Source organism: Asterias rubens, chromosome 7 (genome assembly GCF_902459465.1).
Source record: "Asterias rubens chromosome 7, eAstRub1.3, whole genome shotgun sequence".
In the NCBI taxonomy this organism is placed as follows: Eukaryota; Metazoa; Echinodermata; class Asteroidea; order Forcipulatida; family Asteriidae; genus Asterias; species Asterias rubens.
Genome location: NC_047068.1, coordinates 8,894,376 through 8,921,746, shown reverse-complemented (window position 1 = coordinate 8,921,746; position 27,371 = coordinate 8,894,376). Strand labels below are relative to the sequence as shown.

The following is a 27,371-nucleotide window of genomic DNA, read 5'->3' as shown; positions in this document are numbered from 1 at the left end:
GTCTAGAAATCAAATTCGTGGAAAATTACTTCTTTCTCGAAAACTATGGCACTTCAGAGGGAGCCGTTTCTCACAATGTTTTATACTATCAACCTCTCACCATTACTTGTAATCAAGAAAGGTTTTATGATAATAATTATTTTCAGAAATTACCAATAGTGTCCATTCCTTTTAAAAACAAAGCTTCAAATCGGGCCTGATGCCTAATTCCCAATGTTTGAATATAACACAAGATGACCTAACCTTATGCCTGCCTTCAGCGTGAAAAAACTACTTAATTTTAAAGATTTTCCTGCAGTCTGCAATCTGCCCCCCCCCCCCCCCCCCCCCGTTTGATATAGCCTTGTAAATTATCTCTGGTCTCCGGTGAGTCTACAATCAAGACAAAGGCGACTTTTGTCTTGAATGTATATTCATCAGAGAAAATTTGCACTTTTTACAGAGCTGTATGTACAGAAATTATTCACTGCTATCTCAAATGAATGAATCACAAGTTATTTTTGCAATCTGAGTCTGACTCACTGAAGTATTTGTTATAAACGTATCGGGTTGAAGGATGACTAATGAGTTGTCATTAAACTATCTTAATACAGTGGACGCATCAAAACATTATAATTATTGCCTCAGACTGGAATAACATAAGCGGAAAAATGAGAAATAACAAGAAAGGAAACAAGTTTCTCAGGTTCCTGATAAAATAACATAATAGTCCTAATTATTATTCAAACTTGATTTGTTGAGTTGTCATTCTCTGCAAAAAGCTGTACACGCACGTTTGTTCTAAAATCCAAAGAACGTGTTTATTAAAAAGTACATCATTATTAAAAAAAAAAATAACATCTTCATTAATTAAAAATTATTACACAGAGTATACATACGAAAACCAGTAGAAACTACCCCTAGCCACTTGTCAAAATAATATTACAGTTATGCAAATGATACGGATCACGTGACTAGCTCTAACTGCACACAAAATGCGGATGAATACCCTTTCAAATAGTCACTCGTGGATACACGTTTTCCAGTGTTAAAACACGCCGGAATTATTCTGAATACATTGTTAAAAGCTTGAATTTTAGTTAAGGTGAAGTTTAAATCCGTAAAGGTAAGTTAAAATGCGTGTTTTATGTGTTGTTTGTTTTGGGCGGATGTATATTAGTCTGGTAGAGCGGTCGAAATATGAAATGCAACGACTGTCCGCTGATTGTCTGTCTGCTGCACACAACGTGTGCCAAATACATGTACTTTGTGCATGCAACAAATACTGCAATAATAGCTGGCTACGTGGTAGGTTGCCTGCCGCGCCTATGGTGAATTTAGCACCGAACGTGTGTGTAAATGTGTCTGCATTCATATCATTATTTGCACACTTTGGGAAACAACACTTTGGCTCAGAATAGTGTGGTTGAAATAAGTAAGTACACTTAATTCCTGGTTTAATTTGTGTGATTTTTAACGATTTTTGTAAAGATGTTTTTGCAGGGTTTTTATTGTCGATCGTTTGTAGAAATGCATGTGCCATTTTGTAAAGTGGTTTACCGACCGTTTTTACGCGTGCGTTGTGTGTAACCAGTGGCGGGCCCAACCCACACTTTTACAGTAGGCCTACCCACATGTTACAAATACCGGGTGTCAAAATGGGGCTCGATCACTTTGCCTCAACAATCAAATCGTTTTAAGCCGAACAATCTACTTTGCATTTAGTTGTGTACTGTTTCTTAGATTTGCAGTTATTTGAGATAGCATATTTCTGTTTGAATGTACGATGAGTTTAAAGTATAATTTTGTACAATGATTTGGCTTGGGTTGAAAAAGTGACAGGTCAAAAGATGCGTTTGCTTGACGTGCAGTATGCAGACGCATGGGAACTTCCATTAACCAGTTGTGGTATGCACGGACATGTAAGAAGACCCTGTAATGAACTGATAAAGATTATCTTTATTTGAAATTTAATGAGAATCATTATCCATATGGATGGCATGCAAACAGGGCAAAATATGTTAAACTTTTCTGGATTTCTTTTTTTTTAAATAAAATTTAGAATTATAAATTATATTAATTATTATAATTATTATATTTTTATAATCAGATTCAGAAGTTTTAATTAAAAAGGGATACCAAAACTAGTTTTAGCTGGCAATGAAGCACCCGGTCAGTGCCCCAATAAGCTTTTTTATTCCGAGTGGGGAAAGTTTCTGTATGGCGCCACCACTTTTTCATTCGATATGAAATAGTATCTAATTTACCTCTAAGTCTAACTAAATAAGAGATAGGCCTATCCCTTTTTGTAAAAATAAGTGAAAAAGTGGTGGCGCCATACTGAAAATTATCCAATATTTTATTGCCAATGTGTCTTCGATAACACTACCAAAGTTATTGAGGCATAGGCCTGTCAGCTTACAAAGCACACTCAAATCCTTTTCAAGACATTGAAGTGTTTTTATTGATGTTGGAACAAATTACATAGTTTATTGAATTGTCACTTCACTAACTTTTGTTTTGTTTTATCTTTTTGTTTTGCAACTGACAGGATAAGATTAGTTCTTACATTTTGGATCATTACGTTGGATCTCTACACAGTAGTGACTTGCAATCATGGCAAGCAAACTGAAGGGAATTTTCCATCGTAAGCACGCTGCGCCCAGTGCGGAACGCCAGAAGCTACAGAAGGAGCTTTTTGCCTTCAACAAGGTAGGGGTTCATTTTAAACGGGGTCTGAAATTTTGGAGGGACAAGTCAAGAGGGGAGAATGTGTGACTCTGGAAATTGAGTCGTGAAAGAAAATATCAAGATTGCTGATGCAGTTTCAAATTTGAAACCAAGATTCCTTAAACCAGAATATTTTAATTAAATATCTTCTCTTTTTTTCTTCTTCACATTTCCCCTCCTTCTTTTCCTAAATCTAGTTTTGAGGTTGTTGTGATGATAAAAATCCTCCATCCTCCTGACTGTCTAAAGAGTGTTGGGAGGATGGAGGGTTACGATCATCGCAACTAGTTTTGGAGGGGCTTTCCATTTGGCATCAGAGCCAACTTTTACAGTTGTAGAAAAAGAAATCCAGCTTGTTGAATCATCGAGACCTATTCAAACAGTCCTCACTCACTGTATTCATTCTGTTTGTATTGCTAGCCCAAGAGCGTGATTTTTCCATTTTTTATGTGGGTACTGTTTACACTAATCTCAATTTTAAGAACCCCAGTCGCCATTTCAGAAATGCTGGCTGCTTTTTACTGGTGCCCGGTAAATACTTGTTAGCGTTTGCTTCAAACAAATACTGTCTGCTGCTGCAGTACAAAGTTCTTGCATTTTGTCTAAACACACCAGACTCGTGCTCGTTTTCTTGTCATCTTTGACCCATGGGTCCCTGTTGCAACCATGTATCAATAAACTTTACGCTAAAGAGATTTTGCGCAATTATGTTTTGGGTTCTCATCTGCAAGTAAAATCACACATGACGAACACCTGGTAGATAGGGGCTACTGATAGTTAAATCAATTAATCATCAATCCCAGACACACTAGAATAACGTTTTCAAGCTTGCAGCTTCGAGAAAAACTGACGCTGTCACTTTTTGCATTTGTATGGACGAGTTTTAAATTCCACTGAATTCAAAGACTAATTTTAATGACATAGTCAACCAATTCTTTAAGTTTAAGTCTTCCTAAATATTTATAAGCTATCTCCGCAAATTGCTCAGGATTGAATTTTCACTGTATACTAATGGGCGGTTTTGGGGAAAGAAAACAACAAAACCAGTTGCTGTGAAATTGGTCCCCTGGATTTATAACATTTGTAATACCCTGTTTTTTAATATATATTTTATTAGTTGCTTTTTGCTAGTATAATAATTTCTGGAGTTTCTTTCACAGTTTTCACTACTATAATCTCCCATTGCACAATCCATAAATGAATAACATGACACATGTAGCAGCAGTGAGTCAGACTTACTGAGCAAACACATTAGATCAGGGATGCAGGTAAAGTAGTGGGCATTATGCCAAGTGAAATCCCTCGCAGTCTGCAGATAGAATTCATTCAGAGTCAGTGCGGGGATGTCAACGACCTACATATTGATCGTCAATTTAGTATTGACTAGGCCAACCTGTTTGTCAGCTAGAGTCAGGGCGGCAACGGCAATGATGACTTTATTAGTTCAAAAATATTCACCGCGAATGATTTTTGTTTTGTAATTCAAACTGCTTTTTGTATTAAAAGTCGGTTATCAACTTGAGAGAGAGAGAGCAAGGGTTGAACTTTATAGAGCGTAAACAACAAGGTTTGAAGGTCTGGTGATGGAATGATCCTTTTTTAGTTATTGACATGATTGTGTCATTGAGCATCAATGGTAGGTACATGATCACTGATGTGTATCTTTTTGTGTGTACTTGCTAGCAAAAATGACAATGGTACAGTATGTTGATAAAAAAAATGGAAACAAGCTTCTTTCGTCAATATAAGAAAGGCAATGTTTTTGGTAGCATTATCATCAGTAACGGAAATCTTAACTGAATCCAAATTTACACGACAAGTTTAAAAGTGTTTAAAGCATGGCAATTCTCTTCCATCCATGAACATGAATGTTGAAAAGATAAAATATGACGTGCAAGCAAGCAAGCGTGTCTAAATGAGCCAATTCCCTTGGAACTGAACAAAAAGCTCCCCTCAACTTGATCCCAGAGTGACACATTCCATGGTAGATTGATGGCACAAATCCTCTGACAATCCCGCATCTTACATTCTCCGCATACCACACCACTCTATGATGTATCATTCATGCCTGGTTTACATCTCCCATCCTGCCAATTTAATTTTAATATTTGTTTCTTCTCTTCTTCCTTATTTCAGACTGTTGAACATGGATTTCCTCACAAGCCAAGTGCTCTGGCCTATGACCCCAAGCTGAAGCTGCTCGCTCTAGGCACCCAGAATGGAGTCATCAAGATGTATCCTTTTTTGATGTAGTTTTTTTGTGTTTTTTATTCTTGGGGATTTCACCCTGGGGTGTTTTGAGGAATGGCGCCAGTTCTCATCATCAACCAACCAAGGAGTAAGTTACATAGCATGACTTGAGGTAATATTCATCCTGTTTGAGGATTCTACGTTTACCCATATTTGGTTAGAAATTAGCCGTGACATTTATTACTAACGATTAACTATTCAATTTGTGTCCTATACGCTGTGTCTACAAAATGATTGCTTACAGTTAATTAAACCATATTGTATTTATATTGTATTTTAATGATGTAAATGCACCTTTGAATGCAAAGAATGAAGAGGACTGTTTGTTATGGCAGCATCTGGCAGCATACATAGTGGTAGATGGTATAGTACATGTAGAACTAATAGTTGGTACAAACCAATAAAAAAGATTAAAGTGGTGTTTGTGAAATCATACAAAGTTCAGTGACATTGGATGCAATCCCAGTCAAGGATTTCATCATCACTGAGTCATTTAAACTTTTAGATCAATCATAATTCATCCAATCGCAAAATGTACAAAATTGAACTTTGTATGTTTGCATTTTCACCATGCGTATAACACCCCCCATATCAGGGAGACTGGGTAAATAAGTTATTTTCCCGCCAGAGTACCAAATACCACTTCAATCTTTTAAAGGCTCGCTAGTGCTTGTTTGCCCCACCGAAAAGCAGGAAAAAAAGTAGACAGACAAAGAAATAAGACAAACATGAGTCGCTTTGTTAATTGTTGTCTAGAGGTACAAGGTCACCTTGTGCGTGTCCTGGTAGTTATTGTTCATTGGTATTCCACCATGCCAGCCATTACTTATTGTAAAGAGTTGGTTCACAGCTTCGGGTGCTTTGTGTGAAGTAAAAATGCGTATGAGGATTTGTCGGTCGTCAGACATTGGTTTAAGAGAGTGCTGGTTTATATTTGTCCTATTTGGTTAGTCTTTGACTCTTGAACATGTCTAGGAGTGGGTGGTGGTAATTCAAATTCAAGTTTGATTTAACTGAATTCTTTAGAAATTGTTTCATTGCTGGGATGAAATTTGACTCGATCTTTGTAACACTCCGCATGTCTTGCATTTTATGCAATCACTAAATGTTTCAAATTTGTTTTGTTTTTCTTTTTAGTGTTAATCACTTGGCACTTAATGTTCCCAAATAAGAGCACATTTTAATTTATTTAAGATCACCTGATGTTAGTAAGAAACAAGAAAACAAAATAAATGTCTACCCCATTATATTACGCTTTGTTAAACAACAAATAATTTAATGAACAATTTTACCCATGGGCACAGAGCCACAGTACAACTTTTACCCCCCCCCCCAAAAAAAAAAAATGATGATTCAGGTTTAAAATAGCAAACAAGGACCGTACATGTTGGCTCTACTCTTCTCATTGATTAATCTGAAAAGAGAATGTAAATGTACTTCCCAACAAATAAGTAACCAAACAGCTTTGATACAAACCAATTTACTGCGCCAGGAAGTTATCAATTTAGTAATCGGGGAGTATGGATGGAGTAGATTAGAATCTCCATGTATACACAGTCCCAGTAGCTCACTCAATGTCAGTGGAAAGTTATCCCTGGGAAAGTGTTGTAACTGGAAGTGGTGGGAAAATGGACAGTTGGTTTTCAGTTTGTTCGTGGTGAATTATTACATGTGTGGATTGTTGAGGATCAGGCTTTGAGTGGACCCACGTGAGCAGTAGCACCATACTGTAAATCTGTTTGAGAAATGTACTCATGTCGCAAATCTTTTCAAACTGTTGATGTTCTTGGTTTGTCCTTGCAAAAGTTCAGGACCCACTTTCCTAGACTGCTATTGCTAATAAAAAGCAGTGCTTAAAAACCTCTTATAATTTTTATAAAAAACAGGTTTTAGAGTAAAGAGGTTATCCCATAGGGTTGGAGATATATAGGTCATTTTGGTGCATGTAAACTTTGGGTTTCAATAAATCTTCATGAAAATTGGCACAGTCTGCTACATGTACAGTACTTGTATGCATGGGTGCATTGCTATCCTTCTTTTCTTGCGATGCTGCATGTACTGCACAGTGTTCCTGAAATAATGAATGAATCGTGACAAGGGAGAACACAAAGAGAAACCAGGCTCTGCAAGGTCTCCTTTAGAGTGGAATGCTGTTTATGGACGACTGGCAAATGTAATGCTGAATTTACTGTTTGAATAAACACCCAATCGATGACAGACCCTTGAATGGTCTGAACCATGGAATCTCATTCAGAAGTGTTGTTTGACCAATGTCAGATTTGACTCCAGGATTTATTATAATGCCGACTCGTTGAAGGTCCCAACAATAAAAATGAAGTGCACAAGGGAGCATGCACCCAATTATAGTTAAATTTTTTAGTTTTGACTGACTAGTTTTTGACATTAAACGCAAACCCTGTTGGCCTTTTTTGATGCAATCCCATCGTAAGAATTAGTATGATTTATTTAGCACTTTAATATTTTCAAACTCTGATAGATATCTTGATGTGGTTGGTGGTTACACAGCACTTGAATCTAACAATACTTAGGATTTGTCCAAGTTGCAGTAGTTGAAGAGTTAAAGGAACACGTTGCCTTGGATCGGTCGAGTTAGTCTTTGAAAAGCGTTCTGTAACCGTTATAAAATGCATGGGTAGAAAGATGTTGTAAAAGTAGAATACAATGATCCCCACAAATATGCCTTAAAATTGCACGATTTTCCTTTTACCTCGTCGACTAACACGGTCAGCCATTTTTATGGGAGTCAAATTTTAGACTCCCATTAATGGCCGACCGTGTTAATTTGCACAGTAAAAGGAAAACCACGCAATTTTGAGGCAAATATGTGTACATCATTGTATTCTACTTGTAAATCGTCTTTCCAACCAATGCATTTTATAACAAACGGTTAAAAACGCTTTTTACCAACCAACTCGTCCGATCCGAGACAATGTGTTGCTTTAATGATTCATGTTGATATTAGCCAATCTGGATTTCGTATCAAGACCATTTATTTAAATGATCGTTCGTTAGCGACTAGACAACTTCTACATGCATCATTCTTCACTTGGCTGATTCTATTGCATGTAGTCTCTACTTTACATGAACAGTCTGACCTGTATTAATGACATAACCTATGTGAGATTAATTACACTTGACTCACTGTAAAAGGTGTGACCATGTGTGACTGATCTAGTCATGGCTGCTTTTTCTCTCAACACAAACTGCACTTTTTTCCCCTCAAGGCAAGGAAGCCTTTCTATCACACATACCTGTACATGTACCTCTGTTTTTGTGTCCCCTGTTACTGTAGAGTGTCAAACAAACCTGGATTCAGAAGTCTGTAGCTTGTTTCACTGGATGACTCATCCATTCCCTGCCTTTGTAATTCCATAGTTTTTTTTTACCCTCGTTTTTTTTTCATTGAGGTGTCGTTGAATTGAATTTGAGATGAAGCGCCGTGCTTGTACAATGTCAAATGCAGCGACTTTTAAGTAGAAAAGGAGGTTGTTGACAATGTACTGTATTGCATATTAGGATGGGAGGCGGTAGATGAAAGACATCTCTCTTTTTTTTTGGGGGGGGGGGGAGGGGGTTGTATTTATTAGAATGAGAATCTGATACTGAGTTAGACGATAATACTAAAATGATAATGTAGTACATTGTAACTGGTCTCATAGGGACCTTTGTTTAGGTGTTCTCAAAAAAAAGTAGATCTTTATCAATTTGAATTTGAATTTGAATATCTGTAAGTTGCATACTTGAAACATGGAGCAATAAACTACTTGAAAGTTGTTTGAAAAAAATACCATTTAAGGCAATGACTTATTGTACACAGGTAAATTTTTGATGTGTTGTGTACACATGGCTTGAAAGTTAACTTCCTCCAACGAAAAACACCTAGGTGTCCATTTATTATGTTACAGAAATCTGTGCGATCTCCGAGTACATGTGTGTTGACTAGTTTTGTATGTAACAACAGGGTCAGCATTATAAGGGAATTTTTTTCTTTTCAAGTAATGTACCCCATCCAAAGACCCCCAAGCCTTGTTTTCAACAACCTTTCGCTGAATCCATGTTTAGATTGCACTTGAGCCGCATCCCAGACTCCAATTTAATTCACATTCGCTGAAAGACTCCGACTCTAAAAAGCGGACCCCCGTGTGTTTTTGATGTGTCTGTATGCACAGCATTCATGCACTGTAAGCCCGTCCCTTTGTCATCCGACAGCAACACATGCTGTGAATGTAATGTCAACATGTTCTTGAATGTGTAACCCGGATTGGTCACATGATTTAGTTTATGGTGGATGACTGAGTCGTGAGTGAAGGTTAAGCAGATTTGCATATGACCTGACCTGGCCTGACTCAAGGTCAATAGGATCTACTTTGCTTTAAAAAAAATCAAGGATACAATACATTCAGTAATCCATGTTGACCTTTAAAAATAAAGTTTCATGTGCGACATGTATGTTTCAGGTTGGGTCTACATTTCCCAAAATTGCATTACTGTACAATCATGCCTACTACATGTACTTATACATGTACACAATGTACTGTGTGTCTCTCTACTATAAAAGTATAGCGCTTTACAAACAGACTCAATTATAAACTTAGTAATAATTTTAACAAACAATGATATTTGGAGGCCATTTCCTTCATTGCCCTGTCCATGACTCCAGAGCCCTTCAAAATGTTCTCATGTTAGACTAAAGTCATTTTCAAACAGAAATGTCCTTTACGAAAATAATAGGCCTAAATGGCCTTGCTCCATCAAAAGACAAGGTTCCAGGCCTGGCAATATGTATTGAAGTTCATTGCACTATGCATAAATGGAAAACCTGGTCACAATGTACAATAAAAGCAAACCTTTGCCAGGCATTGGCCATCCGATACTAAATCTTGACAAGTTTAAACATGTAATTCCATAACCACAGCTACCATCAAAGGAATGCCTACTTCTACTTTAATACAAGATGTAACAAAAACAGTGAAACTGAAAGAAAAACCAGTAGCACACATTAAATCTATCTCATAATTTCATAAGCATAATGTATACAGAATCACCACAAGCTTTCCCCCTCGTCCAAGAATTGCACAATCCTGCTTGTGAAATCCCTGCATTGAGCAAACATTCTCACACAAAGAAACAGAAAGTTTGCTGTTGGTATTGTTCAGTCTACAAGTTCATTGCTTAACCTCGTTGCGTTACACAGCTGTGAGCATCGTTATAGTTTTTACCTTGGCCGTTATAGTCTTTACCTTGGCCGGACCCACCAAAAAAACACAATGAAGAACTATTGTTGGAGATAGACAGATGGTGCAGTTATCACACAGTGCATTGTTTCCTGGCGAATGGTCACATGCACTGTCTGGAATATGAATTTACAGAAACAAAAATTCATTGTCTGACTGTGTAGGCTTAAAAGGGTGTCCTATAGCCTAGAGATGTAAAACTGCAGGGCTCAATTTCATAAAGCCTATAGGCCTACACGTATAAGCCCATAAACTTACTCAGCACAAGAACTCTTGCTTAGCAATTTAAGTAGGCTGCCATCCTGAATACCGTACATTTAGCGTTGCTGTGACTGGTGGTACCCAACTAGTTTCTTGCTTAGCAAAGGAATTTGCAAAGCAGAATTTTTTGCTAAACAATTTTATGAAATTGGGTCCAGGAATGATCGTTCCCTGTCTGCAATTACATGAACAATGCGCTCATTTAAAATTTATTCATATTTGTTTATGTGAACAAATTACATTTTAATTGATTCAAAAGAGTTAGATTCTGAAAAGCAGTTTGCGTCTGTGATAAATAAAAATGTTTCAGTGCAATCACCTTTTTATATTGTATAATTATATTTTTATCATTGGCAGGGGTCTGGTTTTACACATCTTCTGATGACAGTTGTATACTTTTGTTTTAACCTTGACAGTCCCTGTACAACTTGTAACTATTGTGTATGTCTAAAGATTTTAAATAAATAAATGCCACCTTTTATTTTGGCCAAAGCTTTTGGAGACACTTTTTTTTACCCCGAGACATTAATTAGCGCACAGGGCCCATTTTCATAGAACTGGCTAACCACACAAAATCACTGATCACAACAAAAATTATGCTTACCAGATTAAGGTTAGCCAAAATAATATGTCACATGTGAATCTGTGACTGGTTTATTGCTTATTTTTGCTTATTTTTGCTTAGCAGAATGTTGTTGAGTGCAATTGTTTGCTTACAGGCAGCTCTATGAAATTTGGGCACAGGGCCCAATTTCATAGAGCTGCTAAATACAACAATTTGCTTAGCATGAAATTTCTTCCTTGATAAAAACAGAATTACCAACCAAATTTCCATGTGTTGCATATTGCTTTTTACTGGTATTCAGCTGTTGTTTGCTTATATCCTGAAAATCACGTGGAAATGTGGTTGGTGATCCTGTTTTTATCAAGGAAGAAATTTCATGCTATGCAAATTGTTGTGCTTAGCAGCTCTATGAAATTGGGCCCTGGTGTACATTAGTGCCCCACCCAGTACTTGTATGAGATGCCCAGACAAAGGAGAACAAAGATACATTATCTCTCCCCTCATCCATACTGCAGCGGTGGCAGTCTATATTAATGATACTTTGTACAAGCCCACATCTAGAGCATGAACAACTGCCTCTTTGTTCAGCTGGATTGTTCTTGGCCTCATTAATGTGAAGGGGCTGGCTGGCGGGGCCTGTGGATTGGTGGACGTGTGAATTGAATCATTCTACCATACATGATTCATTCGCTAATTTATGTTGAGTAGGAGATGGACTTGGGACATTATCATAAAGGGACCACTTGGCACAGATTTTTTTACTGAGCACAACAAAAAACTTGATCGTTATCATTTAAGGGCCATAAATGCACATCTGTTGTGACTGGTTCTGCGCTGATTTTGGCTATGTTTAGCTATTTAGTAAGCTGACTAGAGGACATTGCTTGGGAGATGTTATGTTGATTTTAATGCTAACACAATCATTGTATCAAATCATTTTTGTATACTTGCTATTTGATTGCGACTGATACAATGAATCCCCATGCCTGATGCTTCATGGCCCCTGGTCATTGCCTTGGTGCCCCTTGAACGTCAAAGAAATGCAAAATTTTCTCACAATTCCCTCAAAGTTGAAAGAAATTATGTGTATGTTTAAAGAGGATTGGATAGTTTGAGATATGACTCTGTCAGCTTGCAAAGTATACCCCCTTTCCTCCACGTATGGAAATCGGTGGCTGCAGCCTTGGAGGTAGGCATAAAATGTCTACAAATGAAAGCAAAGTGATTTGCACCTGAGAGTGATCCAACTGTCCCCCTGAGTGCACACAAGCACACAGAGAGACTCAAATCAACCTTGCAAGATCCCCAAGGTTGAGTAGGCTTAGTGACTCACCAGCCAACATCAATGTCATTTTGGTAACAACATTCATGTGAAACATGTTGAACATGATACAAGATTTGCAGACTTAGAACTCTTGCTGAGTCATGCTCTGAAATTTTGTTGTCTGGTCTTCGTCTACAAATGGACCCCCAAGGTGGTAAGGGTGTAACCAAAAATAAACACCTTCCTATATTTTGTGTCAGATTGGTTAGTGCTCAATGATCAGTTGAGTTGCCCCTTAACATTGGTCCACTGGCCAAAATTCTCTCCACCACAAGTTGGACCCCTGGCTTTTTCAGTGTTGAACAAGTATGTGAAATATGGACAAGTGAAAAAGACAAGCTGGCTTGTCTCTGAAAATGCTAAGGGCAAAACCCTGTGTGTGATTTGACAATGATAGGATGGGAGTGAGGGACAAAGAGATGAGGGGTAAGAGATCTACTTTTGCCTCCACAGTTTCTCAACCGACTACAATTAGCCTTTTTTTTTTTTTTTTTTTTTTTTTTTTTTTTTTTTTTTTTTTTTTAGTTCTTTTCTTTTTTATAGGTATGGTGACCACCTAGTTGACACTATAGAAGTATACTGCTTTGTTTGAGTGTAGATACCAACACATTTACCTAAACAATAACAGTGCCAATTGTATTGCTATAGTACCCTACAGCACTTTGTAAACCATTAGGCATACACAGTGATAGGAATGGGTCCGCATACCTTGCAGGAAAAATACTGAGCATTTGGAGAGGCCCATCAGGTCTGATAAAAGCAAAATAAGAACTCGGTATTATTGGTGTGCCCACCATACCTCACAATGGCGATCTAGTACTTGCCAGCAAGATAGACAGCTTTTGGTGGGTCCAGGATATTTATCCCTCGACCAACAGATGTCCTTTATCTATTTTAAAGATTTCAATTTCTTAAAATTTGCTCCTATTGCCCTGTAGACCTACTACAGTGGCTACTGTGTACTGAGGAGATACATTTTGTTTGAAGAATGTAATGAGAAAAGGATCCCCTCATTCCCATCGTTAAAAAAGGGGGCCAATGTGGCTAAAAAAATTCCTTTCCCTTTCCATATGTTTGCACCAAAGGAACAAAGAGATTCTAAACTCGTTAAAATTGGCGGGAAGACATACATGTAAACCATACATGTAAACCATCCCGAAAGGCAGCAGGCTTTAATAATAAAACTCAGATTTGCTTGGCTTCAGCCCACTAACCACATTTCGATGTTCATTCCATGATTCCCAATGTTTGTTTACAGGAAATAGAATGTGTCTTTTGTTTGGTCACAGAACCACCTGCTCTTTAGATTGACGTAACAATAGGAGATTCTTCAATTAATATCAACCTTGTGTGGTGTAAATAGAGGACCTCCTTATTATACCCAAACGATGGAGGGCATGATTGGCAAATTATGCTTGAAGAAACCCCCCATTCCACATAATGCACCCATACCACAGTGTAATTGTCTCTTTGTCTGTCTTTGTTTGGGATGGATGATCTTTGTTACATATATAGGGCCTACAATAATCACTGTCGTTGTGTTGGAAAAGCTGTTATTTTTCACCAGATGCCACGTGGACTTTTGTAACAGGGAATGCTTTTACGGAGTGTTCATGCATAAAACATCTGGGTTGGTTTTTTCAGGCTGCGTTTGACCATCGAATCCCTTTGGGAAATAACTCTACCAGTTTTTTTGATCATCAATGGAATGACCTATGATCATATTTCACAGTCAGCCTACTTAAATATGGCCATAACATTTTACTGCTGCCAATTTACAGCCTATAATTAATGGCATCGTACACTTTTAGCATGAATGAAAGTATTAAAGATCTATAAAAATTTAAATAATATCAGATTTTCAAGATGCAATCTGGGACAGAGCTTTGAGAACTCGAGCTGCAATTACAGACAAGATAATTGCTGTTTTAACTGAACAAAGAAAGAAATGTGTTTAAAAAAAAAAATGTTTTTCTTCGAGTGAGAACCAGTTTTACATAGTATTAAAAAAGGAGCTGGTTTCTGTTCAATCTAGACAACAAAATGTCATGGCATTTTGTCTGTGACTCTGCAATATGTAGTTTGCAAGCAATCTAATTATTGTATTCAGCTATTCATTTAAAGCCATTCATCATGGGCCCTTAATACCACAAGTCGGCGTCCCTCATTCATAAATTTACATTATATTGATGAGCAACTATTGATCTAAATAATTGCTTTTGTTACAGCTATGACTGTTTGTTTTCCAAACGCTTAGCTTCATTCAGTCCTAGTTCGGTAGTAATTAAGCAAGTATTGAATTCGCTTAATGCGAAGTACCAACCTCGACGTATACGATGGTATCATTAATCCGCTTTGAAATCAATCATGATTTGCAAAAAGTACATCCACCCTACTGACTCTGACTAGGTACTCCAACGAGTGGCAGAGTGGATGGCTCATATGCCCATAGGAAAGCCATCTTGTGCGTGTAGTACAAGAAGCACAGGTAGCACACGTACCGCACCCTACGTCATGGCAGTACAGTGTAGTGCAAATTTATTTGTTCACAATCAGCCAGGATTTTGTAGATGTGTGTACATAGTGCTTTGTCTGATCTATGACCTAAATTAATCATTGACTTATGTAAATTTTAGTCATATTTTTTTAATGAAATAATTCCGCAAATCTTCTGTAAAAGATACTTTCAAAGACAATATCCCATTCGACCAATACTTGTCTTAAGTCACAGTGATAAATCACATTAATATATTGCAATTTAATTAAGATTTAATTAAACAGCCTCTTCAAAAAGCTATGACTGGACGCTCGTGACAATTTTTCAAAGCATTTGGCGGCGAGAGTTAATGCAATTTTCAAATCTGTGGGTGTGAGACCTGGTGAGACGTGTCTAAAATAAAGGTGTTAAACCACCATCCTCTGATAACGGAATCTAATTTGTCTTGTCCCATGCATTGATTCTCTTATAAATCAATAGCAATTCCCAGCCTGTGGATGATCTTAAGCGGACCGTGAAGCAGCTTCATAAGTATGCTAAGCCAGGCGCTAGCGTCCCAACCCCCAACTGTCATAAAGTCACTCTGGATATTAATTATTGCCATGCTCTTCGATAGCCCTGCCAGGATTGAGCGGCAAACACATAGGTTATTTTGATGGGGGGGGGGGGGGGTAGGGGGGACAAAGGACAGGTTGTGTAATCACAGACTGCTAATTAGAGTTGCTCTTTATTGCAATACCGATTTGTTTTCGAGGGTATTCATTAGTCAAGGGTACAGATCGATGATCAAGTGAACCTATAAGTTGCATCAGTTCGAAAGAAGTGATATTCGTGTGTAGGTTTTACAGCAGCGGAGTATGTTTTGTCCATTTCAAATGGATGTGGGTTGTTAAAGGGAAGGTGTCTGTTTGGCAATACTCTTAAAATTATTGGCCATAAAAGCTTGCAGTTTAAACAAATAGAATGGTTAAAAAACCCACCCTTTAATTATTCTCAAATATCCATCAATCATTGGTTCATTTAACCACTGGGTTATTTCCACATCCAACCTCAATGAGGGATAGTTTTTTTTTTTTTCCCCTGTGTAAAATATGAGGGGAGGCTACAGGATAGGATCTAAAAGCAGTAATTTAACCCCAACGCCAAAGGTGAAACGGCTCGGCTTAAGAAAGGTGAGGGGCTCTAGAGAGATAGTATCTAAGGGTCGGGAGTTTTTAACCATCGCCTCATGTGGTTAGAGTTTACTAGGGGGCTACATCGATTCTTCATTTCAGACATTCTCTTGAGAAATCCATTTTTGGGTTTGATGGCATAGAGGCGCGACCCCGCCAGCCACCACTGTGTGTATTGTAGGCCCAGGCGAGTTTGGTAGTAATTGCAGGTCGTGCTGTGTATAGTGTGTATTAATATGTTACCCACGACCCCCGAGGCCAACGGGGGACAGTCTTTGCACACTTTTCCTGGTACGCTGTGCTCGATTCTTTGATCCGACTTGAACGAGTGACCTGAGAGTTTTATGTCTCATTGTCCTGCTGCAGTATTTAGGATATTCAGAGAGCAGGAGAATTCAGTCTGCAAACATGGACTTTTTTTTATAACCTAATTTTTGTTAATTCCCACGGCGCCCCCCCCCCTCTTAAAGTGAAAAAAGGAACTGATAACTTATCAATATATCCTGATGCAAATTTAACATAAATTCAGTTGCTGTAAATGCAACAGCTACTAGCTCCATATGGCCAAGCCTATTTAGTTTATTTGAAAAAATAACATATTTAGGAAGGCATTGTTTTCTTTGTTTGTGACTGATCTTCCTTATTGCCGACAAACTCACTGTGCAATTAATTCTAAGTTGAATGTAGTGTATAATAATAAAGTGTATGAAACAGGGAAAGTCATCGACAAATTTTCCAAAAGTTTTCTACACCACGTTTATGTTCAATCGTAAGATTACTTCAGTGGTGTGCAACTCCTTAGCCCAGTCAGTAGTCAGTCCAGTATCATGTAGATTGAGGTCACCGAGGTCAAAGTGTGCTGACTTTTGATGGGTGTTTCCCCCATAACAAGCCAGGCATACTTGTTTATCCTCGCAATGGCATTCCAGACTGAAGACTCTCAATAACTTGTGGTTTGGTGTCTTGGGTTACACCTTAAGGACAAGCAACCCTCATGCTGTGGTGTTAGAAAAGGAAATATTACTTTACACTCACTCAGGGTTATTTTAGTTATTTTGGCACTATTGTTTTGGTGTAGTGGAGAGCCTTGAGAACTTGTCCTAATGTAGATAATTTTGTAGGAATTTGAAACTTTGTATGGTGGAAGTAACTAAGAGAGGTTTGCGGTAACACCATGTGAAACCTGTAACGGTGGTTGTCAACTCCGCGCTGTGATCAGTGTGCTCTGATCATCTTCAGATAAGTTGATTTTTATGTCAAATAGCGTCTAATATTTAAAAACAATGGGAATTATTCAAAACTGAAGTTGATCTAATCAGGCCATTGCGACGTGACTGTTTTATGAGCAGGGCAGTAGTAAGTTTTGGATACAGGCATCTCTACACGAGAAATATTTATTTCTACAAAAACATTTGAAGGCGCATCAAGGCAATGACCTGTACAGTGGGACAATTGCCTCTGTTGCCTTCATTTGCCCTCAAGGTTAATGCATGAACACTTCCAGCCCCTGAAACATAATTTAAGAATGGGTTTTTTTAAAAGCGAAAAGCGAGCATGGTCCTCAATCAACTGTGGGAAGACTTGTACATTAACGCCTACCCAAAGGCCAGGCACAGTGACCTTCGACCGTGTTCAAACACTAGCGTCTTATTTTGCTGCCACGCTGGGCCTAATTCGCTGGCCATTATGCCCGCTAGTCCCAGAAGTATTCCCTGGTCCCTACTGCTACTTGTAAATGTGATGTGTTGTAAAATAATAATCAGCTTCCTCTAATGGTTCCCTACAGCAGTTTTTGAGGTTGTTTTGTTTCCCCCTTTGGTGCAGGATTAGCGTGTTTTTGTTTCTGTTACATTGCAGCCTGTGTTGGCCCCGAAGCAGTGAGTAGGTAGATTGTATGGTACTGTAACACATAATTTGATAGTATCATATAGCAGTTAGAATTGTTTGGCTTTGGTATGAAATATGCCGATGGATATGATGTGGTTTAGTCACTTGGATTGTAGAGAATGGACCAAGTGAACCCCCGAGAAAGTCAGTGGTTCATGCACACCTTACAACTAATAAAAAGCCTTGTACATGGGGCACGATGGTGTAAGCCTATTATTACATGGGTAGAATTGTGAATTTTTTTTTCAACCATGTATTTCTGTGGTTTATACAAATTCTCCAAGTCCAGGGGTTAAATTTCAAAATACTCACCACTTGACCACCATAGGCTGGACCAGAAATAATTTCACATGATCAAATTTACATATTTCTACATCACGCATTATTATTTTTAAAAAAGAAACACCAGATGTACTATTTGTTTTGGTTAAATGCTAGAGTGCAGCACTTGTTCAGTTCTATCCAGCCCATTCCTTAAATTATAGGACTTGGTCTAGTGGTTTTAATTGTGCCCACTGCTCACTTTAACCCCAGGTACTGAGCTAGTTATGTGTATTATCCAAACGAATGACTCAGTAAGCCGCGCTCATTATCTATTTACACACTGGGCATTGCTTGTCATGTTTATTTTTTTCAAATACTGCTGGTATGCTCCAAGCTCAACAAAGCGTTTCTCTTGCTTCCTGCTTGCTCTGGGCACTGCACAGAATGAGCGGCTGCTAAACAAAGCTTTTCAGTGATATTTATTCAGTCGCTATACACCACAACAAGGAACATGCTGCACAAGATCCATGAAAGCACCTCGTACAGAAGCCATTTCCTGTGATCCTCAAAGTCAGTGGATATTTCTGTTCTTCAAGTTTACTCGCCCCCACCCATCCCCTCACCACAATCCCTCCTTGAAGGCCAAACCATACTGTCAAGATGGGACAGCACAACAATCACAGAAGGCACACTGAAAGACATTCCTCTTGGGATTAGCCTCTTGTTTCTCATGTCAAGCAGGGATGATTGCTGCACTGGTTTATTTTCGGAACTATTTTTTCTTTTTGGGGCCAGAAGTGTTTGCTCTTATCACACAATTGGAAATAGGTCAGAAGGGTTGAGGGAATTACCAGAAAAAACCTTGAATAAAGATGTCTTTTGAGCTTTGGTAGTTAACACCATGTTTGTACTTGTCCAATATATTCTAAGTTTTTTTAATTTTATACACTTGTTGAAATGTTTCACTTTCAAAGAAGTGGCTCTCTAAATTCGGAACCACTCTACCTTCTTCTTCTGATACAGTGATACTCGTACTCATACCAGGGCCACACATGCACAGTAGTTTAAAACCAAACTACAAGTGAATGTAAAGTTCTGTAGAATGGTACCTGGCTACACTTGCCTACCTTCCAATCTTTCCACTACCCGAGCGATCATGTAGTGCTACTTCAAACAGTGTTTAGCAACACATGAAAATATCGTTAATGAATTTTCTATTGCATTGATGATTGTTAAACAGAGTCTCAACATTACGGCGTTGCTGCTGTCAAAGAAGCTTCACCCAGGTTGGATCGCCAAATTGTTTCTATAGTGTGGTTACTGCTGTGTTTGATGTGCTGCCTACTATTGCTGTGGTTACTTAGATGGTATTGAGTAACTATTAGTATTGCCAACCTGGATTTTTTGCTGCCGAATTGCCGACTTCACTGTTTAGTATTTTAAAATGTTTCCGCAGTAAAAATTCTGTACCTACCCCTACCTACATGTACCTGGAATGTTTTTCTCCGGCAAATACCATAACAATGCTTGCCCAGACAAGAAGCCTTAATTTCATAAAATAAGACTATTATTTCATATACTTGACATTAGATCACAGAAACATGGACGTAAACGAAATGTAGTGATTTAATTACTCAAAGTATTCCCTTTTGCTTAATCGGTTTCAACATTGAGTAGCTCAGGAGATGGGTTACTGCTCTTTGGTTTTTATTTTTAGCTGCAAAATAGAAGAATCTGCAAAGTTGTTATTCAGTATCTGCTGTAAACACCAAGCATCAAGGTGCTTTGGGTTAATACCCGTTAGGGTTGTGTAGGTTTAAGGGCACTTGAGTAGAGAGCGTGTTGTTAATATTACACGAGTATGGTGGTGCCACAGGAATTGTGACTTCATAATGCGATAAATCAAAGTACATTAATGATAAACAATGAAGAGACAAGTACAGAGATGAATGAGTGACATGTAGTAGGCCTACATTTAACTTTGGCAAAGTACCAAGGGTATGTTACTGTTCAAATATAAGTCATTTCAAATATTTAAGAGAACTTTATTCAAAGCAAACTTGTCAATAATGATGGAGTACCCTTTTCTTTAAAGCAGCAAATTTGTCGCAATGAGCAATTCTTTTTGAGAAACAAGTCGGCATTATTATTCTCTTTCACTTTTATTGAAATCGGATACAACCTTGTGCAGATCTCTTTTGGAGGAGTGACTTCGTTCCAGTTCGAAAGGTTTTCTCACGCCAATTCCAGTTCACACAAAATTCTACGGTCAACGCTCCTTCAAATATGCTTCTCCTAGACTATGGAACTCTCTTCCCAACAATATCATAGACTTTGCCAGGCTAGAAACATTAAAATCTTAACTTAAAACCCATCTTTTCAATCACAGAAGTGCTTAGAGACTTTAGTTTGTAATATGCGCTATATAAGAACTTTTTATTATTATTGTTATTATTAAAGAGCCGTTGGGATGGACTTGATGTTTCAAACAGTAACCTCTGCTCGTCTTCAGGAAAATAAATGCACGTCTTCGTCCCAAAGGACATTGACGCATTGCTGCAAGGTTTCTTATTCTAGGATGTACACCATGCAGAGATTCAAACACTGCTTGTTGTGTGAGCGTCCCTTGAACAAATGTAAATGTCTGAGCGAATTCTTGGCGTACAGCTTAAAAATCTTCACATGCTGTGAATTCATTCAAGAATTTCTCCTCTGCCCACAGGATGACCTCACCCTGTCGGTCCAATTCTCTTTCACCTGGTCCAAAACCTTGTTACAAATTGATGTTAGCAGAGAGGATGATGGGGGGTTTGTGTGTATGAAGTACTAGTATTTGCAAACCAGCGAGGTGTGAAGGTCCCTGGCCCTCGTGTGACATGAAAAGGGAGTGGTTTGACCTCACCCTGGGAACGCATGGCTGGCTGACACAGCAGCTGGCTGGTGAAGGATGGGTTGTCAGTCCAGGTGCAACTGCAACCAATGCATGCATCCATGAGGTCTCAACTGTCAATGGTTAGAAAATTGTTTGGAAAATCGTTCATATTATCATCATTTAAGCCTTTTTCCTTATTTCCAACCAGTTGAAAGTGTTTCATAAAGTATGTTTTCATCCACATTAAAAGAGATGGAGTGACATATTTGAAGACCTTAGTCAGGGTCAGGGCTTGCAGTGAGAAGCCAGCAAGACTACTTTTCATTTGACTAGTTCCCAAGCTTTTTATATATGTCTGTGTTCATAAATAGTGATACTTTTGAACACATAACTCACCAGCCGGACTACTTTAGTGAAAATTCTGACCAGACTAGTGAACCCCTGTTGGTACAACGCTGGTCATAGTGTTAACTAGAGGGTTTTATGCAGTTATGGGGTGTCTTTTGGACACCCTTTTTGCAATTTGGACATCCAATTTGAATGACCAATTATAAAATTTCCAGCAAATTTGAACACCCTTTTACCAAATCCTGTCCAAAACCTCCTCGCTGGTGGCATTGTACGTATGTAAACAGCATATTATATTTGCCACTGGTATGGTTGTACAATTGTGTACACTCCATACTGTGGATAGATCATTGACTGATAACCTACATGTACAAATGTATTAATATTTTGAAATGACTGGCAGATATAACTGTTGACTGGCAGCTTGTAGCTCCGTTGTACGGTGGTATTGCACTGTGTGTTATTTGTACCCAACCATTGCGGCTTAATCAAAATGAGATTGATCATCTAAGCTCATACTTGCCAAGTAGTTTGACATCATCTAGGAAACCTGAATCCCTAGTAAAATGCCTGATGGGCGGTTGCTGAAATACCTTGATTGACCCTTAGCAATAAAACATCATAAAACTGATATCACTGATCAGCACTTGAAAAAAATTCTGTTTTCCCTTTATTTTTCCAATTTCCAAGTGATCCTTTTTAATGTCGATCAGGTTGAAGGATGTTTACTGTACCAGGATACATTAACAACATTTATTCTTGTAAATTTGTCTTTGTTCAACTCAAAATCAGGATTTATTTCATGCAAAGTTTCATTGAAAATGGAAGCAAGAAAATAGAGAAATGAGTCGGTTGAAAAGTTTTACATCGTACTAGCTTTCCTAGCCGCATAGAAACTGGTCAACATGAATTCCCGTATGAATCATTGAGAGCTCAGCAGGTGACTCGTCAATAACGATCGGTGTTTCTTAGAAGTGACATTGATGAAGACATCATCATTTAGAGAATGAGGTTGTCTAGGTGACTCATCAATGATGTAGAACCTACTGTAATTCCCATGATACAAGTACTCGATAATAACACATAAAAGAGGCCAGTCAATAGCTAAGGGACGATAGCCTTGGTTTGACTAGTATGGTAGGGAAACATATTGCTTGTCATTATCAGCCTCGACCTCGACATTACGGGAGGAGCTGAAAAAGCTTGAGTCAGAACAAGAGGTGATAAACAAGAGGGAGTTAGAGTATAGATCAGAGTATAGGTTGGATAATGAGATACATACTAGCTATATAAACCATTTCTGAGTAATGTCTTCTACTACAATGACTTTCTTAGTCACAAGTTACTGCTTACATTTGAATTCCTCAAGAGTGTAGAGACAGTTGCTATGTCAAATGTTTCAGGGCAAGCCTTTGCAGAGCAACCTCCAGATGAGCAAACCCTGCTGACTTGTGCTATACAAGTACAAACTCATTGGGAAAAGTGTATGGGTGTTCACCGTCTTTTACTACATACTACGCAAAAGCAGGCCCGAATCACATAGCCTGTCTTTATAGTCAAAGGGAAGTCGATTTTGATCAAACACGTCATTGTACCAGACATTAGCAGACAATATTAAAATCTAACTCGCTAAATGGCTCATTCCATAATATTAGGTTTGGGAAGGGACCTTGCCCTTGAAATACGTAGCAGTAGACTTTTACCATTTGACTTGAATTGTAACCCGAGTAGTTTAAGGTCTACTGTTAAAATATCAACATAATTCCCCGTGGATAAGAACTATCTTGATCATTTATCATCGACATGGACAGGTTTATCAGTAATCAGATGGTGATTAGTTCTTCAGTCTCAGATCAAAACAAATCCATCTGAAAGAAACAGTTTGAGGCTACACAAATATTGATGTCATTATATGTGTATTCAGTTGAGTGTTTGCTTACTGAAGATACACCCAAGCCATGACCATGGATGAGAATTACACATATCATTTATGCATGGGTTCTCATGGTCACACCTTGAAACCCTCTGGGAAATAAAGGGCAAATGATGGCGTTATTCAGAGTTCAAGTTGAAGTCATCCGTGCGTATGTAGGCATTAGTTTTCCTTCCCCAGGGGACGCCGTTTCAGGGTACATGTAAGTTCATTTAAATCTTACACCACTCACTGTAATGTAATTGTTTAGAGTCTTTGACAATCAAAGCCCCTTCGTAGGTTAAATTTTAGGTTATTTAGCCCTTGATTTTCATTCTTTTTATCAAGGGGCACAGCAATTTTTTGTTGGTAAGAGGCACTTCTACAAGCAAATTGTAAATTTGTATTGAAACTTTGCAAAGGGCACCACAGCAAAAGCAAAGGGCACCACAGCAATTGCTGCGGGTGACATGGGTTATTTCGAAGCCTGGTTACTGTCATATTTTTCCTCATTTTTAATTTTTTGAGTCTACTTTGCTCATACATTACCTGTAGAGTGAACTACTTTATTGCATATTTCCTAGACCGGCCGGTAATCGGCTGGTATTCGCTAAATTTGTTATCTTTGTATTACTTGGGATGTTCCTCACAAACTGTAATTTTATTCACCATGTGGAGAGAGATGCTCAAAGCTTAGTGAATAGAGGCTCCGAAAGGCCTCGAGAGGTTCGGATCCAGATTTAAAACCGCAGGGTTGATGATTGTCTTGTTCCAACATCTTGAGTATGCTCATCTTCCTCATCAATCATCATCACTGTTGCTATGAGACAGTTGTTGCTATGATGCCATAGCCCGTTTCTCCCAGGGTCTCATCGGCCAGCAGGGTTCTGCGCCAATGTCACTCCTCATCTTACCCAGGAGTTCGTTTGTTGTCTCTCCCGGTGGGGACCAGAGACAAACTCTTGAAAGTGTGAAGACACTGTCATCGTCTTACTCTCTCTCTCTCTCTCCCTGTTTCTTCATCTCTATTGTATCCTGTCGATGTTGATTGAGAATGACACAAACACTCTGATGAGTCCTTGAAATGTGACTTATTTGTGGCCTCGTTAGATGGGATTTCACAAGTGCATGGGGACTGTCGGTTCATCTATCATTTAGTCAGTCAAGTTAATAAGTAATAACCAGGAATTATTATTTGCGAATACCTTGTAATAGTTTTGCAAGGGGGCCTTTTGGAGGTTGCCGTGCATCGCATTATTATGACACGGCATAGAGATGTGTAATGTATATTTGGTTAGCAGTATTATGAGATGGAGGTAGAAATAGCTGGGTCTTGAGTGTTCATAAAATATTTAGGCCTTGGATTTTGTTTTGTCCCCCCCCCCCTCTTTTTCAAGATGTTTTGCTTAAGTCTACAATATTGTGTAACCAAGGCCACCGTACCTGTTTACTTCTTGGTACATAATCAACTCAGACGGGTCGACCAGCACATTTTACAGGCATCACAGACTAATTAAAGTTGTTTACCATTTTACAACTGCACATTTTTTTCTCGTATTGTCATTTGTGCATGTTGATTAGCTATTTCTACTACTACACTACACAAATGTTTCAGTTTCTGTTGTTAGGTTGAAATTCACCAGCATGATGATATCAAATTCATATGTTAAAGAAGGTAGAGTACATCCATGCAGAATGATCATAAAGGCTGTGTGAGACGACATACAAGAAGTGCATTTACTTCTGCATGTACTGTGGCATGCCCAATTAAGCAATTCATTTCAAAAGTTTCAGTTTCGTTTGCAGGTTAAAAACACTATTCTAAAACACATACATCCAATGATGGCTGACAAATGCAGTCATGAAGAGGGAATAATGTGTCACTTTCTTGAACAATGTCAAATTATTCGAAACCAGCCTTTTCCCTCCGACCCCTCCCCCTTTGTCTGCCCGCCCATTGTTAATGTTTACCCCTTGCTTTTTAGCTATGTACTTTCTGACTCTTTTCTTCTCTATTTATGTATTTAAAATACTTGACTGCTTATGTTACACATTATCTGTTCATGTGTGTTGTGTTGTCATTTAGACTTTGAGAAAGACTGCTAGGGTTGAAACGTCAGACCAATAACTTATTTTTGCAAAATTATAACAGTATTAAGAAGTTGATTTGTGTTGGGTTGATGAGGAGGTTTGTAACAATTTGGACAAGAACGAGATAAGATTTCAAAATACTTCAAACCGATCATCATTGTGCCAAGATGGTGTCAAGAAGTGCCTTTAAGCATTCTTCTATAATATCCAAGAAGTAACTGGACCGTACCCTCAACATCTGTCTTCCTATATTTAGACAAACAGCCAGCCAACCCGTTTACAACAACAATGTCCCTAGTTTATGCCTTATGAAGCCTATAATAGTATCATCACATGGTGTCAGCTCGATCAGTGAAGCCACTGCAACTACCTTTGATGGACGAGTGATGACAAGAAACTGATGTCTGGTGTGAGGTTTTAAGTGTAATGAACAGAGCTGTAAATGAGATGGTTTATAATAAAGGAGTACTGAATGAACGAACAGTATAAGTACATTGTACATCTCTGCATAGACACAAGATATTCGGACACACCTTCATTATGTTAGAATCATAGCACCTCTATTCTTAATACGTAAGCCTTATGCTGTCTGTAGGGACTCATTGGCTATTTAGAGAAAGCCATATAGGAAATTTGAAGGAAATTGGATTGCTCCAGAGAATCTCCATTCAGTGCCATTTCCTGTGCAAACCTGCAGTATTTATTTTCATCTAGTGTGGCGTGTCATGGTTGAGAGCGCTGGACTCAGGCTCTTGTGTTTCTAACCAGCAGAGTGTGGGTTCGAATCCCGGTCATGGCTCTTGTGTTCTTGAGCAAGATACTTTACGATAGTTGCTTTGCCCTCCGGATGAGACAGGAAACTTAAAGGAACCCTGGACACTTATTATGGAAAAGTAGCGGTTAACTTGTTTTTTTCAGGTTCAACGAATTGCCCAATTAGGACACATTTGCATGTTAATGACAGAATAAACTGGGTGTCCAAACTCAAATTAGAATGTCCTCAAAGACACCCAGATGTCCCTCTATAGCTAAAACTTGATGCCTTTCATAATTGATGGAAACCTGAAGTCAGGTTTTCTCCAGGAATGTTTAGAATGAACCCAAGTCAAAGTCATTGATGACAGTTTGTGTATTATTCCAGTCCTGGGATAGGATTTATGATGATAGCGTTGATAAAGGGGGGGGGGGGCTCTCTCTCTCTCTCTCTCTCTCTCTCTGCCTGGGAAGTCACTCCCCTCCCACCTATGAGCTACATATTGGCTGAATCTATTAGCAGTGACTGTTGAAGGCACTGGACACCTTTGGTAATTGTTAAAGTCTTCTCACTTGGTGTATCCCAACATATGCATCAAATAACAAGTCTGTGAAAATTTGTACTTAATCGGTCATCAAAGTTGCAAGAGAAAAACACCCTTGTTGCACAAATTTGTGTGCTTTTAGATAACTTACCTTTCTCAACAACTACGTTACTTCAGAGGGAGCCATTTATCACAATGTTTTATACCATCAAGAGCTCTTCATTGCTTGTTACCAAGTAGCTTTTATGCTAACAATTATTTTGAGTAGTTACCGATAGTGTCCAGTGCCTTTAAAGAACTCTGTGAGGCACCCCTCCTGGCCAGGGTCCAATTATCAGGGGGATAGAGATCTATGGCTATGACCCTTAACATGTACTTCATCATCTTGCCTGGATTTCGCTATCAGTCCTATCATAATGCTTCATTATTCATGGTTATCCTCATCTGAATGCTTATTTAATCATGAACTATTGCCATGGTGATGGTTTGAGAAGAAGAATTTCCTTGAAATTTAACGGTTACAAAGGTTACTTGTACTTAAATTTTGAGTCAGCTCAAGTTAAACACTCTCTTGATAAGAACAGTTCCAACTCAACTTCAGTCAATCAATGTTTGCCCTTAATTATCCCCTGTGTAATTTCTTCTTCTGTACTGGACTTCATTTTC

At 38.4% G+C, this 27,371-nt stretch overlaps 1 protein-coding gene across 6 annotated transcripts in view; it reads left to right on the top strand.

Moving 5' to 3' along the window:
• Positions 1-27,371, top strand: part of LOC117292477 (LLGL scribble cell polarity complex component 2-like) — a 101,843-nt gene that overhangs the window by 5,796 nt on the left and 68,676 nt on the right. For 4 of the 6 annotated variants that reach the window (XM_033774529.1, XM_033774530.1, XM_033774531.1 and 1 more), the window contains exons 1-3: positions 1,207-1,414; positions 2,531-2,691; positions 4,846-4,943. In XM_033774529.1, the coding sequence (XP_033630420.1) occupies positions 2,596-2,691; positions 4,846-4,943 (194 nt within the window). In that variant the 5' untranslated portion in view covers positions 1,207-1,414; positions 2,531-2,595. Of the gene's footprint in view, positions 1-1,010; positions 1,106-1,206; positions 1,415-2,530; positions 2,692-4,845; positions 4,944-27,371 lie in introns of those variants that run through there. The other 2 variants (XM_033774528.1, XM_033774527.1) reach the window with 2 other exon arrangements.